The sequence below is a fragment of the Morone saxatilis genome, unplaced genomic scaffold, assembly GCF_004916995.1.
Source record: "Morone saxatilis isolate NCDOM2014 unplaced genomic scaffold, NCSU_SB_2.0 Contig21, whole genome shotgun sequence".
NCBI classification, from domain to species: Eukaryota; Metazoa; Chordata; class Actinopteri; family Moronidae; genus Morone; species Morone saxatilis.
The window spans coordinates 17,120,588-17,136,971 of NW_023339774.1; the positions used below are offsets into that span (position 1 = coordinate 17,120,588).

Consider the following 16,384-nt stretch of genomic DNA (forward strand, 5'->3'; position numbering starts at 1 on the left):
ACACACAGAAACACAAATAATCACATAGACCAATTGGATGCTTGTGGCTACACATGGTGTTTCCATGGTGACAGCAAGCTCCGGCCAGGCCAGCAGCATGGGCAGGGTGGGGCCCAAGTGTTGTTGCCGTGGTAACCTACCAATAGCATTGGGCATCTGGTTCCAGCTGAAGTGGAAGTCGGAGGTGTTGGACTGGATCATCGGCGTGGAGCCGTTAAACGGACAAACTTTCTTATAGTAACAAATATCTGTAAGAGAGAGAGGAAAAAGGTTCAACTTTTAAATTAAATTATTTACTCTCTGTTTACTGTCATTTTTTTGTCTGTGTTTGGAACAAAGACTGAGAGCATTTTATTGTAATTCAGAGATTTTTTAGAGCTATTTGTCCTATTATCCAGACATAAAACATAGCAGACAAAAGATAAAGTAGATGGTTGCATTTTCATAATTCATCTCTGACTCTTAATATTCAAGAGCAGTCTGTGCTGTGATTTTTATTCCAGGAAGGCACGGTAGCAGAGGGAAAACATTATGGCTTCAACAGCAAAGACAGAGACCTGAATCAAATAACATCTGAAATGTTCAGGGTTTAAGGGAGACTCACAGTTGTAACACAACAGCAGACCTGCCTCCCCGTCTTCATACACATCAATGGCTGCTACAAAATTTACCTGCAGGCAGAGACGAGTAAGTTTAGTAGAATCATTTCAACGAGATCCAAAGATCAGATATGATAGATCGTTTTTTACAAATAATGCCATGTCACATATCCACAGGGCACTGGGTAATCATCCAGGCAATAGAAAAGATCGATTTCTACAACAGTTACTTATGTTGGTTGCTCATTCAAAGGAGAGATGGTTAAAGCAGAATATGGTTAAATTAGAACAGCTGTTAATTCTCCAGCCTAGTCATTCATTTCCCCTCCCTCTCCGCCACAGCTGGTGGCTGTGAATGACAACATGTTGATTCACCCAAACAGCCTGGTAATTAGCAAGTAAATAAAGCGACTAACTGGCCCAACTGAAGATCTCAGTTCTGCTCAACTTCAGTGAATGTCACGTGAAAGCAAATTTTAGAAAAAGAAAAAAAAAAAAGGTAGAAAACCACCAGGGTTTGCATGCATGCGTGTATGTGCGTGCTAGTGTGCCTCACCCTGTTGGCGTCTACATGATGTAGCCGGTAGGCATCTCCAGTGCTCTCATTGATCAGGTCAAACTGATGTTTGTAGGCAACACAGATCATATTGTCATTTTCCCCCGTCGGCCCGTCCACCAGCGCCATCACCACCGGCGGGTCACACAGACAGATCTCCTAATGGGGGACAGTACACAATAACCTGGTTTAATTTCTTTAATAGACTGATAGGTTTGTCTGTGTGTAATACATTGATCTTCACCTCTCCATGTCACAGTCTCAGTTACGTTAAAAATACATATGTATATAATGAAAAAAGTTAATTTCTTCACTCTCTTTCACTCTTATTATTACACAATGATTTTTATTGTGATATTCTAAAGATAGTACATACAGACAGCCCATATATTTATATGTTCACAGTCTATGTTATAATTTGAACCCTGTTCTTTTAGCCTGTTTTCGTTTACATTTTGAACTGACACCATTAAAAGTATGTCAAATTACCTATTAGCCGTTCCTTTTTGTAATGTACATATGGATGCACAGACAAATATAACTTAAAAACAGGCTGAAGTTTTAAGGAGCTTATTTTGTCTGATTTATAACTTATTTGTTGGATGTTGATGCGATGAGGATCCTCGGAAAGTGTAAGTCAAACGGAATGTGTGTGAAAATCTGTGTATTGTGTCTGTGTGTTGACTTGATTTGACTCTGAGAAGAGAAGATTTATGCAAATTTGGGGCAATTAATGTACTTAAACTGCCTCCATGAGCTGTGTCTCTGCTGCAGCTCCAACTGTTAACCATGTTAGTAAGCGGGCCAAATGCAATAAGTATCTTCCCCTTTGTTTTTAACACCTGCATGTACCTGTCTCTTTCACTTCATTCAGTATTTCTATATCAGACCTTTAATAACCCCAGCTACAGCATGCAGACATAAAAATAAGGGAAATCTAATATCTTCTTATGAGAAAGCAGCTTTCATTCACCAATTGATTGTGACTTTCTATCAATTTATTTATTATTATTTTTTCATTAATTCATTTAGAACTCGTTGTACCCGTATGTACTGAAACTCCTCCACCGGTGAGTCCGCTCCAGGGGCGATGGCGCTGAAACCTTCAAAACGGGGATGTTTCCTGGTGATGAGGAGGAGTTTGTTCCTGATGGCTGCTACTATCCTCAGCTCTGAGCCGTGGTGGGTGTTGATAGAGTACAAATGACAGCCTGGGACAAAAAGGGAGGAGGGGAGGCAGGCGTGGAGATGGAGATACAGAGTATATTGGACATGTGTTGTGCTGTAGGTGTTTTTCCTGGCATCATCCCACAGATCAATGCATCCACCACAGACAGCTGGCATGACCTAGCGGCAGGTCAAATGATGTGTGTTTGCAAAAAGGGCATTTACTATATCCTGCTTTAGGCTGATTAAAAGATATTTTTCTTATCACATATACATAATCTTGTGAAGCATTTGCATTAGACTATTAAACTTTACTTTGCCAGGTTACATGGTGTTGTACCTTTAGTTTTCTCCAGTTTATTCTCCCGGCTGTCACACTTGCTTCTGACGAGCTGCTTCTCCTCCAGGCCTCTCTTGAGCAAGCTGAGTCTGAACACATAGAGCCGAGCGTCCTTTCCTGGAAACAAAAACAAAAGCCACGTCTGTTTTGCATGAAGGTTACTCTTAATTTGCCATCTCTTTTTTAGCATCCTCCCACGGCCAGACAATGGTGTTGTACTGTGGGAGGATTACTAGAAGGCTTCTTAAGGCTCGTGCTCTTTCAGAAGCTTTATCAAAGCCCACACACAGTCGTGACAAATGTTTGCGCTGCCATCACATAATCACTATCAAAACCGAGTCAACCCTGTTTGTCAATATTAGGGTTAGCTAATCATTTGCATGGTAATTAATTACATGCTCTTCTGGTTAAGGCAAACATGAGACGAATCCTACAGCTGTTTGTTAGTGCACAGTGACTTCTTGTATATACTGTTTGTGCTTTTTATGCGTGTAGGTTTCTTTATATCTGTATCTGTCTGCATATCTGTCAGTCCTTTATAGGCCACTACACACAATCTAGTCCTGCAGGATAAACAGACACACACTCACTTATACACACACACACACACATACACACACAAAACCTTGACAGGGATTGGCTCTCTATAGGTCAGCTGCTTTAGATCACAGCTAAAGATCAATGTGTTCACTGAGCCAATGGAGGTGGAAAGGGTAAATATGTACTCAAAAACACAGGCAGAGATGTCAGAGGTGAAATAAGAGAAAGGAATGTGATTAATGAGAAAGGAGATGTGCTGTAAATACTGTTCTACTGCAAAAAAAAAAAAGAATGAGTGGATGATGAAGGATGGTTCATGGGGAAGCAGTGTCTAATGTGCAGGGAGGGGTGTTAACCAATATCCTCCTTTCTGCTTGTAGTCTAAGCCTACCTTTGTCAGCCCTGGTGATAAGCAGGTCCTGAGGCTCGAGAACGTGCATCTGCTTCACCACCATGGTTTTGTCAAACACCTGCACTGGGGGCAAAGCTTGTGTCTCTGAAACACAACGCATACATCAAAATAAAAAGATGATTGAACGCTGACAAATATGTCATAATTGAGGTTGCAATATTTGTAAAAAATGTAAAAAAAATCCTCTGAGCAAGAAACAGGAAGGTTCGTGGCACTCACCAGCGTTGGGCAAAGCTGGATCAGGGCCTGAAACGTGCACAACATCATTATCATCATCATGTTAGCTGTTGGTCTTGGCATTCTGCTGAGCGCAGTATTGAATGGATATGGATGGGTGGATTTATTTTAGAGGACATAGGGAGATATCGATTAGGGATGACCTCACCATCCAGCAGCATGACTCCCGCTGCGTCGGTGGCGGCCAGCAGAGACTGACCCCAGGAGTCAGCACACACGATCTCATAGGGGAATGTGCTGCAGAACGGCTGGGACTCCCATGGCTGCAGCGTCCATGCACATACAAACACATGTAGATATACACAGAGACAGATATCTTGGAATTAATATCAACTTGCTTTGGCAGAATATTAAAAAAAAACTCTTTAACACCAAAATGAATGGATGTGGCAAGCCATTTACACACTTAAATACATTTAAGCTAGTGTTTATCTTTTAAGACTTATTTTCTTAAAACAAGTTCTGCAAGTTAAGTCGATAAAGTGAGATAAATCCACTTATTCTCTGTGCATTTTTATCAACTAATAGTAAGTTAAATCAGGCAGGTTTGCTGCTGTAATATCAAGACAACAATGAGAAAATTAAATTAAATAACAATACTTGATTCTAGAGCCTCACCAATCGGCAGATATATCAGTACTGGCATATATACCGATCAGCCACAACATTATCACCACCTGGGAACCCTGGTGGTAATAATGTTATACAGCTCCATATGCAAGAAACTGCGATGCATGTGTCCTGACACCTTTCTATCAGAACCAGCATTAACTTTTTTTAACAATTTGAGCTACAGTAGCTCGTCTGTTGGATCGGACCACACGGGCCAGCCTTCACTCTCCATGTGCATCAATGAGCCATGACCCTGTCTCTAGTTCATCGCTTTTTCCTTCTTGGATCACTTTTGTGATAGTACGTGACCCACTGAAAAGAGCGGAAGCACCCACACCCGAGAGCCTGCAGTTTTTGGGAGATGCTCTGACCCAGTTGTCTAGCCATCACAATTTGGCCCTTGTCAAAGTCGATCAAATCCTCACGCTGCCCATTTTTCCTGCTTCTAACATATCAGCTTGAGGACAAAATGTTCACTTGCTGCCTAATATATCCCACCCATTGACAGGAGCCATGATAACCAGTGTTGTGATTAGTGTCACTTTACCAGTCAGTGGTCATAATGTTACGGCTCAGAGAGAGTATAAAGATGCCAAAGACATGTTTGAGGTAGCTTTGGCATAGCTCATATCTTGGTCACAATTGGTTGGTTAATAAGAGATCTTAATAAAGAATGTGTGTTTATGTAAAAGACAGAAAAAAGAATATCTCTCCTATATATATATTGTTGGCAGATATTTTAAACTATCAAATATGGATACACGGTTGGCCTCTACTTGTTGACTATGAAAAAGTTAGCTATGTGAAATTAGTGATTTGAAAATATTTTAAAAAAGGAATCAAATTTTCTTTGAACTGTTTAAATAAAATACCATGGTTGAAATCAGCAAAAAATTACATGACTTGTTAAGATGAAGATTTTGTGCACCTCACCTCTTTTCTGCACAGGCCTGTGGTAACAAGGCTAGTTGGGGCATCTCCTCTGACAATGGTCTTCAGCTTCAGAGCCTAAAGATGAAATGGCATCAAAGATATGACACATGACAGAGACGTCTGTCAGTTTTTTGGCTTGCAGTGCTGGAAGAAGTACTCAGATCATTTATTAAAGTATAAGCACCAATGTAACTGTGAAAAAATACAGTGGTTATGCTGCTCTATATAGATAAAAGAATGGTACTAGAAAAGTCCTGCATTCAAAATTATACTGAAGTAAAAGTACAGCAATGTTATCAGCAAAATGTACTTAAAATGTCAAAAGTAACAGTACCTCAAATTTGTACCCAAGTATAGTACAGTGCACTCTCACTACTTTGCATCACTGCTGGATTGTTCAATATGTCTCACTAAATTATGTGCTTGATAATTTTACAATGTCTGTACAAGACATTTAAATAACAGAACCTGCATGGGATAAAGGAGCCTGTACTGCATGTGAATCATGCATATCAATTAGTTATAAGAAGGACAGCGGTGGTCTGGGCTTGCTGAATTATGCACCTTGTTTTCCATCATTGATATATAACCAGCCTGCCATTGTTTCCATGCTTATTTAGGCACGGAGAACTGTGGTGGTCTGGTCTCACAGAGGTGGAAATGATTTGGACAAGCAGACTGGCAACAGTAAAAAAACTCACATTAAATACAAAGTGTAATTGCTTCGAATTTCAAATAGAATATAGTTCGCACAAATGCTCAAGCGATCAGATTGACAATTTCCAATCCAAGCTGCACAGTCAGGCGTTTCTATTTACATATCTGCATAAACAGGCAGTCTGGAGATAATGAAATCAATATCAAGCAGTAGTACAATGGCTTGGCTGTGCAGCGTACTCTGCTATTCGTGGGAAAAGATGACAACACAAAATCATATCATATAATGTGCATCACACAATGAGTAAGCATACAGAGAGTCAGTTTAGTTTAGGACCAACGCCATGTCTCTACAAGAGTGGACAATCAGTGACTCAACACTTCTACCTTTCTTTGTTTTCATGCTTTACAACGCAATATGTCGATGCCTCGGCTTTGTGTTTATGAGCAGAGAGCGACAGAAACAAGACAAACAAGGTAGAAAACACAAACAGTAACACAAAGAGGAAGGGTTAGCAAATGAAGATGACAAACAAAGGAAACAAGGCAGGAAGAAATACCTCAGTTGGATAAACATGTATCTTTAGAACCAATTCAAAAAAGGTGCCGACAATTGCTTCTAACAGTTTGTTTCACACAACATGAGTGAAATAAGCCTCAGCAACCTAGTGGAGTGATGATGAAGACAAGGGTGACTGTCTCACTGTTATTAAAAAATAGGAACACATTTTGGATTGCATTTGATTTGTGACTGTAAAATGACTATTAAGAACAATTTCTGATTCATTGCACTTATATGATATTTCTCTGCCTTACTAAGACTCTATTCACAGACACAGTTTCCTTGGGGCTTTAGGGCACAATTGAAACATATTTCATTTAGTTTAAGACTCTCAGCAACATCATCATATACAGTATATCACATCAAAACATTATTATTAGTTAGGCATTAGTCCAAAGAATATCTATTATCTCAAAAATAACCTGAAACAAATGATTTCTATAATGGCAGAAAAAAATATAGGTTCAGCAGTGGACACTTTTTTTATACACTTTTCTTCTTTGTGTTTTCAGACTTTGTTCCTGTATAATTATAGTTATATCAACACCCAGAACAGAGGTGTAATGATGATTACATCAGCACCGTAATAACTACTGAATTGTACTTATTATTCGGTCCTGACCCTCCTGAAAGCAGCTGTCCAGTTCACTCAGTCTGTCAGGACTTACAGCTTTTAAAAGACTTTATCGTAGTACAAAGAGTCACAGATCTGAGAGAGGCTAGTTTTTAAAGATTTACATCACTTCTACTAGAATCACAGTTTTTCTATTTGGCTCATTATTGTGTCAGAATTGAAAATTGCGCTGGCTTTGGCAGATAAGAGTGTATACGGCTTACAAAAAATGCACCGCCTCATTGTGAATTAAGCACCCCATTACAGCTGAAATCTGAAGTGTTCTTCACTATAGAAACTGATCAAAAACCAGTATAACATCATCCATGCACTGTAACATTTCAAAAATATATTCTCTGTCATTTGAGCAGTAATTCTGTACCTTTTGCTATAAAGTGTTCAGTAGAAGCGAGTTGCGATATTAAATGCCCCCAATAATATAATTTGTATACATTCTGGTTTTATGCCTCTTGTATGCCTGTAAAAAGTAATCATTACTTTTTTATACCTACCTGCGTAACATATCTGTGTTGGATATGTATTTCTGTGTGTGGAAAGTAAAACATACATCACTCTTTCAATTATTCCTTTTGTTTTTAATTACACTACTGTGCAGCCAAACAAGTTGATTGTATGACATACAGGGGCTTCATTTCCATTGGGGATGGAGCAGGGGGCATGTCACTGATACACTCATCTAAGTCGCCTTCAATTATTACCGTGCGCTCAAAGCAAAGAGCTTAATGAGAAGCAGCAGCAGCTCCAGGCTATGAGCAGCCTTATTGCTGGAGGTTGTTGGGGCAGTATACAGATTGAAATGAATATCTGCAGACACTACTCAGGGCTGGGAAAAGGTACTGCCCACTAACATAATTATTTGATACATATTTTAATTTACAATTAATATTGTCCTAAAAAAGATTCCAGAATCAGTCAAAAATAAGATACCGGTCTCAAAGCACAGCTATATTTGTAGTAAAGAGGCAAATACAACAGTTGTCTATCAGAACATATCAGTTATCTATCAAGGAATCTTGTCAAAGTCTCCTTTTCCTAACTTTTTAAATGCTGCCAGTCTGCTTGAACATGAGCTTGAATCATTTCTACCTTGGTCACAGGTCTCCCAGTGTCGAAAGTCTGTCTTAAAACAAGAGTCAGGTGCCAGTATCAAGAGATCCCTTCCTGATGCAATTCTAATGTCAGTGATGGGGGTCAAAATCCACAGCCCTTGTTCTGTGCAGAAATACACTGAATTTAACTGAAGCTAATCAGTCTTAAGCCAAAAAAATCTTCCAAAGTTATAGTCTTTTTAGCATATAATTCCCTCTATGTTTCACTGAGAAACACTAAATCTGACTGACCTTCAATGTACATACTGTACAGCCAATCAACATCTGCGTTTACGTGTGCATGTGTGTCTAGGTTTCTTAGGTGATCAGGTGTGTTTGTCCATGTATGCTGTTTGTGTGTGCCCACCTTTGTCTGGGTGTGTATGTGTGTGTGTACATGGGTGTTTAATTAATTCATTACCTGCCCTAGTCTGAGCAAAATTCAGCCCTGCCGTGCCTCCGTCCTTCGTTCGGCGTAGCCGACTTTGGAGAGCTCCCAGGCAGCCACGCATCGCTGGAAGGACGCGGTATTAAGCAAATGTTCCTGAGGGAGACGAAAAGGAACCCTAAACACTGGGAAACACCAACCACACAACACACGACACAGCACACATCCACACCAGCAACACGACAACCACACACACACACACATAGAGGAAAAAAGAAAGCAGAAAGGGGTCTTAGAGATTGACCCTGGCAGGGGGTGAGAACAGCAGCAGTGAAACACAGTGAGGACTAAGTCGTGTTAGGAGCAACAGTGAAAGGCGGGGGGGGGGGGACAAGGGAAATAAGAACAAAAGTGATGGAGGAGGGAGAGCCCTGCTGAGAAAGTCAGCATTGCAGTAGTATCCAGCCGGTGTGGTGCAGTATGCAGAGGCAGACTGAGGGCTGCAGTGGAAACAGCAGAACAGCAGTGGCTACAGTCACTGCCAGTGACTGAAGTGACAAGGAGGAGACAGAAGAGACAACTTGGACAGCCAAAAACAATGTCCATCCAAGAAGTGACAAGAGCAAGTATAAATACTAGACTGGTGGTACCTTGTGCAGGTCAGGCATGAGGTCTTGGTAGAGCGAGCGGATCAACATGTCAAGGGTCCGCTGACGCTTCTGGGCAAACGTTGGCGTCTCCAGTGTGGCTTTCTCTCCATTGATTACTGCAGGAGATCAAGCAGATTAGAAAAAATAAATAGGGATAATACAGCTTTATTGGTCAAACTGTAATGTAAATATCTTTGTTTTTTGCTTACATTTGACTAATAAAAAGTCCCTGAATTCGTGGTGATCAGTAAATACAGGCGGAGATGGGAGAGGGGGTCCAAACAGTGGAACACTCTCCTCTGAGAATATCTTCAACCTGTGACAGAGAGCAGATATATGACTTACAGTCGGTGTAGAGCATGCAACACAGTATGGTAAAGTAAAGCCAGCTGCTCTTTTTAATCAAGGTCATCACACAAATATTTAAGAGGACGTAGCAGCCAGAATTAAAGTTTGTTTTTTAGGTTGGGAAAGTCAACATCTAGATGGGAACACCATAAACCACAGCATTAATCAAAGCACTCACCTGTAACTGTCATTCTGGCTATTATACCTAACTAATGCAAAAATATCTGGTAGTGAAGTAAAGGAAACACCGTTTATACAGGAGACACAATAGTGATTCATATCACTTCAGTGTTACAGGGCTGACGTGATATCTGTTCAATATTTGAAGCTCCTCTGAACATGGCTCATGTTGCTGATTACCACTTCATTTCTCTGACAGTCATTGTCCACATGAAGGATACGGGTGAAGTGCGATCTGATCATAGACGGTTTGAAGGACGACGATGCGTCATCCCCTTCCTGGAATACTATGGTAACAATGTCATTTCCAATGTGTCTCTTTCTCTCCACCTGCCAGAGAGAAAAGACCAAAGAGATGCAAGATGAGGAAAAACCAGCAACTTCCCCTCACTGCCCTGAGCTTCAAGTAATCCCCCCCAACACGCCCTGTTGCTATGGATTCATTGAGTTATTGCTGTGGGCTACAACTTGAGCCCTGTTTTCTTAGCCTATATTTGTTTTCATTTTGGCCTTTAAAAGTATGCTGAAGTAGCTATTAGTAGTTCCTGTTTGTCTATACCCATGAATGTACTAGACACTACTGTGATACTAAAAACTTTCAGATAAAAGGAGCGTCTTTTTACAGATTTATCTCTGATTTATGGAAATGTATTTGTGACATCAGAGAAAATGATGAACTGTAAGTCACGCTGAATCTAAAAATATACGAATCATGTCTGTGTGTTTAAATTTGATTGAGGTGTAACTCCAAGAAGGAGTATGATGTTTGACGCAAATTGCGGCAATCGGGCGCTAAGTACCTTAATTACCTTCACGATCTGTCTGTCACAGCCAGCGCTGCTGCTGCTGTTGACTTTGTTGCTACACGGGCCAAATCAGCGTACATAACCCCCCCACCTAGGGAGTTGCACCTCACAGTTTGAAAATCACTGGTTGACAGATGGCTATTTAGCTGCTCCAGTTAGCTACTAACTTTGTTTGGTGCTGGGAAGGTAGTAAGTGGTTCCGTCTGGTCTTAGTAAAACCTCCATTTATAGTGTTCGAAAGCGACACCGATGCGAGCGGTTAGACTTAATCATAACAGTAACGCTGCAGGCTGTATAACCGAAACTGAGCCGAAAGACGCTAAAACGCTCCATATAGCTGAGGGAAGAAAAAGAAATGTTGTGCAGGGGATTGGGTGTTCTGGGCTTTACAGGCATCTTCAGATTACTTGTTGTTTCTGACCAACAATATAAAACCTGTAAAATATAGCATTTAAGATGATATAAAATAAATAAAAGCAGCTGACTTTTACATTTTCTAAGGTAGGAAACAGATGTGGGAAGGTTGCGGTGAAGTGGTATGGGAGCAGTTTTATGATTAAAATTACCAGCACATGAACACAGTATCGGACCCAATACCTGATACTGGTATCGGTATAGAGTTGGATGATAATTCTCTTTGGGTTCATCATTATGAGCGACACCTTTCACACTACATGAAGCCATTTCATCCACTGTTAACAAAAAAAATTAATTATAGCTGCTATAAAGTTAATTAGTCTGCATCACTCTGTTGATGAGGTACTGAGTAAGGCTGCAATGATGGGAAGTGTGTGTGTGTGTATGTGTGTGTGTGTGTGTGTGTAAGCGGGTGTAATTCTAATAGCAAACATTTTCCAAGCTCTCAGCATCATAAACACTTTCAGGAGCGGTGATAATTTCAACTCTTTGATCTCAAAACTTCAGAGGCAACAACATCGAGCACATCTACTGCACTATAGACTCCTGTTTCACCTACGTGTTTCGCCATCTCTATTTTGCTTTTTTATTATGTTATCTTTGCCAGACATCCTCTCCAGGTCAGTGACAATTTAATATATTTTTCTTTTTTTATTTCTATTTTATTTATTTGGCCCGTGATATGTGTGTCCATCCAATTTTTCTTTTTTTTTCAATAACAACAACCTCTTGAGCAGCACCATCAACTCCTTGATTCATAATAACATATCTAGAAAATTAATAAAACATCTCTACTGTGGACACTTCTAGTGCTACAATCAGGCCAAATGTCAGTTTTGATTATCTTTGAGGCAGACTGCTTTGCAATTACCTCTGCACAATCATGCTACAAAGAGGATAAATCGTTTTAATTTTATTCAGTTCATATCTTTTCTTCCAGCTTTACCCTCAGGATGAACTTTTTTAGCCCCATGACCAGTGAGGCTATACACACAAAAATCTTCAGACACACAGACAACACCACAACTTGGTTGTGGTACGAGCACAGACTGTTCCTTTTTATTGACCGCCTGAATGTCTTTTTTTTATCTTAAGAAGAAATCCAATTATGTGTCAGATCTGCTAAGCACCAGCCCTTTAAAATCATACTCACTAATATTGGCATTACAGAATGGAGCTCTACACCAAAGCAATAATGTCCTTTCTTCTCCCTTTCTTCCTAAAATGAGCACATTTTGCCAAGTTGGCTGCCATTGTACTAGCTTCCTATCAGTACACTGTTAAAGTGCAGCCTTTTCTCTGCAAAATGACAGAGAGATGAAGACTTGTGACTGATGTGCAATTAAACTTTCTGCAGTTTCTCTAATAACAGTGTATAGCACAGCAAGAGGGGTTCAATTTTTGAGCAGAGTTGGTGGCAAGAGGTGAAGGTGAAAGATGAGTGAAGTATGCAGAAGGTACAGAAAGAGGAGAAAGAATTTCAGCTGTTTCTCTTCCCTTCTACCTAAGTGGTTTTCTGTCTCTTGTGGATGAGTAAACATTACCATTATTATTACTGCACAATACTAAAAGTCTACTCCCATACTAGAAACTCTGTCAGGTTGTAATTAGCCATATAAGTGTTGGAGATAAATACAAAAGTCAGAATGCTTTGAATACTTTGAATTAGTGAAAGTGACCTGCTGGTGGTGCAAGAGGATGTCAGTCATCAGTAGGCTCTATCCTCTGTGTAATGAATGTCTGTATCCAATTTCATGTCAATCCATCTGGTAGTATAGATATTATGAATATATAACAAATACTATAATAAATACTATGTGACAGAGCAAAGACACACAACTACACATACAGACGCCCACCTGCTGTTTGTTCTCTTTAGAGTAGGGTAACATGGTGGAAACATGGAACATGAGCTCATGGCCCTGATACACTGTGTAGATGGACTTAATTCCTGTAGTGTCATCTGCAGGTAAAAGGAGACAGAAACAGAAAAATGACAGAGAAATATTGGTATATTCAAAGCCGTTTACTTTAAAATGATGTTAATGTATGCATAAGTATGATTCAGCAGACGTGAGATTTCTTACTCTTGGTGTCTAGCCCTCCGCGATAACCTGCCCATCCCTGCAGCGTAATGGAATCCCCCAGCAGATTGAGAAACTTGTCGAAGCTCTCACTCCCCGTCTCTGAAACAAACACAGGACTTTGCTTAGCTTAGCACGACTGGGAACGATGGGAAACAGTTAACGTGGTTGGGCATAGTAAACAAATGAGATATAACATGTTAACTAGTGAGTTTTAGAAGTGCTGGTAGGTTTGTTACATTCATACAGAACCAGGCGAGTGACTTTTCGCTGTTTCCAGTCTTTATGCTAAGCTCTTCTCATCTGACTGGCAAGAAAGCAAATAAAATGCTGAACTATACCCCCTGAATAAATGCAGACACTGAAACAAGTTGAGAATGAAAAGGATTTACCGTTGCTAAACATCTCGTCATCTGTGAGCTGTCCGTCTTTGGCATACAGGACGCCAAATTTAAAGTTGACAGAACCCTGTTAACACAGTTAAAATTATGAAATCATTTACAATTCATGCATTTAATTTTTTTTTCTTTTGACATACAGTGCTTCTATTGTAAAAAATGCAAACGGTAAAGGCACCAATTTTCAGTCTTTAATCTGCTGTGATATGTGGGTATGTGACTGAAAAGACCTCTACAAAAAGCAATCAAGAATATAAGCTAAACTGTACTGTGAAGCAGTATTATCCCATACCTCCTGTTCCTCCAACACCAGCAGATCCTGAGGAAAGAGGACATAACAATTATCATTCACACTGACCAGCACTCCAGGTAGAGATGACATTGCCTGAGGATATAATACAGTTCAGATGCTGCTGATCAGGCCTGGCATGAAATGGACTGGTGCTACATTTCATTACGAGCTGGCTGATGCTCTGGTGTTACTCTCACCTTCTGAATATCCGGGTTGAGGATCTCCCTGGGGCCTTTCTCAAACCTGTCCATGTTCATTGCACTGGGAGTAAAAAGACGAGGAAAGGGGGGTGGGGTGGTGGAGGAAGTAGTAATGAAAAAAGGAGAGAAAGGGGTGTTAAGGATCGATGGAAGACAAATAGCTCAAAGGGTTACACAGAAAAATGAGCAGGAGACTTGATACAGGGGATTTCTCAACCTGCTTATACCATTTGTACTCATTCAGAGCTTGAATGGTGACGCCGCTCAGCCTGAGGAATTTCTAATCTCCTGTTCCACGCATCTCATTATATCCTGTTACTAGTCACTCATGAAATCTGCTACTGGAAACATAATATTGAAGATGTGAATGACTATATAATATAACTCTTTCTAAAATTTGTGAGGTTCTGGTGTAAAATATGCAGAGAAACTATGCAAACAGCGTTGCCAGATTGGACAATTTCCGAGCAATTGGGCTATTTTTATATGACTGGTTGGTAAAATAGTACAAAGTAGGGTCTCTTGTGATGATTTGGGCAACTTTTTGTACCATTTTCCAAGTTCCAAGTTAGAAAACATTGTTATTCATCTGGCACTCCTCTTCGTCACTTAGTATGATTGAAAATGACAGGGCTGAAGCTGATGCATTAGTCGATTAATCAATTAGTTGATTGACAGAAAATTAATCTGCAACTATTTACTAATTAATCATTTTCAAGCAAAAGTGCTGAACATCTTCTGCTTCCAGCTTTTAGAATGTGAGGATTTACCCATTTTTATGTCATATATCATAGTTAACTGTTCTTTCTGGACAAAACAAGCAATATAAATATGGACATTTTCCACTATCTACTACTGTCAAAATTATTAATCGATTAATACCAATAACAGTGTAACATATTTATTAGTATATTTTTGTTTGTGCTTGTGTGTGTTGTCCTCAGTGGACATGCATAATTTGCCTACTTTTATGGTAAATGGGTGAATTTGAGGCTCTTATTGGGCAATTTGGTGTCAGGCAACTGACATTTGGCATCTGGCAACACTGTATGGAAGTCATTATGTCTCAGCAGCAGTGTGAAATTATTTCATTCTCATACATGTATGGATATCAAAGAGTGAATGAACTGTGTTGGCTCAGAGCTCCAGGCTGCCTTTCTCACCTTAGGATGGACTTGACTGATAGTGTTTTGGTCGGGCTGTAGGGGAGGCTGATCTTCAGAGTGCCCTAAATGAACAAGAATGACACAGATCAGGGATTAAAAACTCTTAGCACAATGTGCTTCAATCACCTTTTCTCCGAGGAGTCACTTGCTCAAACTTGTTCACTTAAGAATGTCCTGCAAACTATTTCCCAAAATAAATTCACAGTGCACATCATATTTTTTCAATCAGTCATAGAATAATTACAGAGGACCAAATTAAACCAGAGCAGTTCAGGCCAAACAAAGTTGTTCTGTTCAACAACAACAACATCCTGTACCAGTTAGAGTCTCACAGAAACAAGACAAATCAATGTGATCAGGCAGCGGAGGTGCACGACCCTAATCAGGTTCCAGATGAGGCTGGAGGCCAAAATTAGATCCAAGCTATCTTGGCCATGAAGCTGAGTCACCATACTACAAACACACAATAACGAACATGCATCTCACACACACACACACACACACCTACACACACAGTGACTCAAAAGTGGAGTAGCACAGTCCCTCAAGATCCCATTTTGTGCTTTCTCATATTTAGACCACAGACAAAGTACCACCTACGACTGTGTACTCCAGTAGAAAATGTTCACATTTGAGATGAGCACAGATGTGCAGTATACGTTTCAGTACCTTCCCTTCTGTCTGGGGTAAGAAGTACATCAAGTCTAATTATGCTCTACTTGAACATTTCCATTTCATGCTACTTTATACTTGTACAGTACAATTATACAATAAATTGTTAAAGATTAAACCTGTGGTTCCCAACATCTTTGGCTTGTGAGCCCTGTTTAAGAATCAAAAAGGTGATTCCATTTTTAAAAAAAAGCAAGATTAGAGTAAAGTCAATGAATATACATAAAAAAACAATGTATATAAGTTTTTGTAGAAGAACTTTTCTTTTTTACATCCCATTAATAATGTTAGGATCCCCTCAAATTTATCTTGTGACCAAGCACTAAACTGTCAAATTGTATAACTGTAGCTCCACTACAACCAGCTACTACAGTAAAATGCTGCTTACGTATTAATACATAAGTTAACATTATATAAGGTTAGGAAGGTAATACATAAAAAAACTG

The 16,384-nt window shown here is 39.8% G+C and overlaps 1 protein-coding gene across 1 annotated transcript in view; it reads right to left on the reverse strand.

Annotated features, from left to right (window-relative positions):
- garnl3 (GTPase activating Rap/RanGAP domain like 3) overlaps positions 1-16,384 on the reverse strand; it is a 65,160-nt gene that overhangs the window by 9,594 nt on the left and 39,182 nt on the right. The window contains exons 6-25 of the mRNA XM_035668334.1: positions 15,264-15,328; positions 14,098-14,161; positions 13,901-13,927; positions 13,603-13,678; positions 13,214-13,312; positions 12,986-13,089; positions 10,125-10,233; positions 9,902-9,947; positions 9,585-9,691; positions 9,362-9,491; positions 6,294-6,297; positions 5,397-5,471; positions 4,000-4,114; positions 3,834-3,860; positions 3,594-3,698; positions 2,663-2,779; positions 2,200-2,366; positions 1,156-1,314; positions 605-671; positions 141-248 (exon numbers count right to left, since the gene is read on the reverse strand). Of these exons, the coding sequence (XP_035524227.1) occupies positions 141-248; positions 605-671; positions 1,156-1,314; positions 2,200-2,366; positions 2,663-2,779; positions 3,594-3,698; positions 3,834-3,860; positions 4,000-4,114; positions 5,397-5,471; positions 6,294-6,297; positions 9,362-9,491; positions 9,585-9,691; positions 9,902-9,947; positions 10,125-10,233; positions 12,986-13,089; positions 13,214-13,312; positions 13,603-13,678; positions 13,901-13,927; positions 14,098-14,161; positions 15,264-15,328 (1,771 nt within the window). The remainder of the gene's footprint in view (positions 1-140; positions 249-604; positions 672-1,155; positions 1,315-2,199; positions 2,367-2,662; positions 2,780-3,593; positions 3,699-3,833; positions 3,861-3,999; positions 4,115-5,396; positions 5,472-6,293; positions 6,298-9,361; positions 9,492-9,584; positions 9,692-9,901; positions 9,948-10,124; positions 10,234-12,985; positions 13,090-13,213; positions 13,313-13,602; positions 13,679-13,900; positions 13,928-14,097; positions 14,162-15,263; positions 15,329-16,384) is intronic.